Source organism: Gopherus flavomarginatus, chromosome 12, assembly GCF_025201925.1.
Source record: "Gopherus flavomarginatus isolate rGopFla2 chromosome 12, rGopFla2.mat.asm, whole genome shotgun sequence".
NCBI classification, from domain to species: domain Eukaryota; kingdom Metazoa; phylum Chordata; order Testudines; family Testudinidae; genus Gopherus; species Gopherus flavomarginatus.
In genome coordinates this window covers 16,001,458-16,003,739 of record NC_066628.1, presented here as the reverse complement: position 1 = coordinate 16,003,739, position 2,282 = coordinate 16,001,458, and the positions used below count along the sequence as shown (strand labels likewise).

The 2,282-nt window shown below is 47.9% G+C and overlaps 1 protein-coding gene across 1 annotated transcript; it reads left to right on the top strand.

The window, feature by feature from the left end:
• Positions 1–297: 297 nt before the first annotated feature.
• On the top strand, positions 298–1,251 carry LOC127032883 (olfactory receptor 5V1-like). The gene has a single exon (XM_050920475.1). It carries the CDS (start codon positions 322–324, stop codon positions 1,249–1,251), a length of 930 nt encoding a protein of 309 aa, XP_050776432.1. The 5' UTR covers positions 298–321.
• The last annotated feature ends 1,031 nt before the right edge of the window (positions 1,252–2,282 follow it).

Here is a 2,282-nt window from a genome sequence, read left to right as displayed (position 1 = left end):
GGCTAGGAGCCACGAGCATTCTTCAGCCCTGGGATTGGTGCATGCTCTAGCACTGACATTCCTGGGGTCTAATACAAGCTCCAGAAGACAAGCAGGTTCTAGGGTTCAGATCAGGATCAGGGAATCAGGATGTCTAGCCTCCATTCCTGGATCTGAGAGGGAAATGGGATCTAATGGTTAGAGAGGATTAGTAGGAAGAAATTCTAGATTCCTGGTTCTGCCAGTGACCAAACTGAAATATGCAAATTCTTGTATGATAACTCCTTTTCCCTTCTTTATAGACCATTCTCCTCTCTGCTGCAGCCAGGTGAAGATGTGGTCATGAAGAACCAAACCACACCAACTGAATTCATCCTTCTTGGATTTCATAATATTCAGGGGTTACATTTCCTACTGTCTTGGGTTATCTCCATCATCTACATCTTCACCATCTTGGGGAACATGCTCATCATCTTCCTCTCCTTGGTGCAACCATGTCTCCAAACCCCAATGTACTTCTTCCTGGGAAACCTTTCCCTCCTAGACGTCTGCCTGACCACCACCACTGTCCCCCAGATGCTGGTGCACCTCGTCTCAGGCAGGAGCAGTATCTCCTATGCAAGATGTGCAACACAACTCTACTTCTTCCTCTTTTTTGTGGGTGCTGAGTGCATGTTGCTGGCCACCATGGCGTACGACCGCTACATGGCCATATGCAAACCCCTGCGCTACACGCTGCTCATGAACAGGAAGTTTTGTGTTCTGCTGGTGTCAGTCTCCTGGCTTAGTGGTGCACTCAATGCAGCCTTGCACACATTCCTCACTATCCACCTACCCTTCTGTGAGGCCAACAGGATCAACTACTTCTTCTGTGATATTCCACCACTGCTGGCTCTTTCCTGTGGAGACATCTCATTCAATATCACCATGATACTGGTCTCCAGCATCTTCTTGGGGTGGAGCCCCACCCTGTGCATTGGACTTTCATATGGGTACATTGTTTCAAGGATAGTGAAGATACATTCCCCTGAGGGGAGGAGCAAGGCCTTCTCCACCTGTGTGTCACATCTCACCGCAGTCCTGCTCTACTATGGAAGTAGTATCTTCACTTATGTCAGACCCCTCTCTAGCTACTCACTGGATAATGACAAGTTAATTTCTCTGCTGTACAACATCATCACCCCCATGTTAAACCCATTGATCTATACTCTGAGGAACAAGGATGTGAAGAGAGCCATGAAAAAGGTCCTAGTGAGGAAAATGTTCTTCTAAGAGAATCAAGAATGCTGGCATCGGTATCTACTTCCATGAATAGGATGTAGTAAGTTAGAACATGTGGGTTCTGGGAGTCAGGACTCCTGGGTTCTATTCTGCTTTCTGGGAAGGGAGTGGGTTTTAGTGGTTAGAGAAGGGGGACACTGGGAGTCAGGATCCTAGGTTACAATTGATGACTCTTGCAGGGGAATGGGTCTAGGGGTTGGAGCAGCAGAGTTGAAGCCTCAGGACTGTTGCAAAGAGCTTTCATATCTATGGGTGAAAGATTTTATATGGTGCTAAATGTTATTAAATATGGAGGTTAATCACTAGGGAGGTTCGAGAAATGATCCAACGATAGAACGTTACAATTAACCTTAATTTATAAACATAATATTTGTTACTGTGTGGCCTTGAATATGTTTCACATATTTATGAAAGATGTGGACAAATCGGAGAGAGTGCAGCTGAGAGTAACACAAATGATAAAAGGTTTAGCAAACCTGACCTATGTGGAAAGGTGAAAAAAGTTGGGCATGTTTAGTTTTGAGAAAAGAAGACTGACTGAGGACCTGATAACAGGCTTCAAATATGTTAATGGCTCATCTAAAGATGAGAGGGATCAATTGTTCTTCATGCCCACTGAAGGTAGGAGAAGCAGCAATGGGCTTAATCTGCAGCAAGGGAGATTTAGGTTAGCTGTTAGGAGAAGCTTTCTAACTCTCAAGGGAGTTGAGCTCTGGACAGGGGAGGGTCTAGGTATTTTGCCGCCCCAAGCACGGAGGCAGGCTGCCTTTGGTGGCTTGACTGCAGGAGGTTCCCAGTCCCACAGATTCAGCGGCAGCCTGCGAGAGGTCTACCGAAGCCGTGGGACCAGCGGACCCTCCGCAGGCATGCCACTGAAGGCACCCTGCCTGCCGCCCTCGTGGCGACCGGCAGAGCGCCCCTCATAGCTTGCCGCCTCAAGCACGTGCTAGGCTTGCTGGTGCCTGGAGCCGCCCCTGGCTCTGGAACAGGCTTCTAAGGGAAGTTGTGGAATCCCCATCACT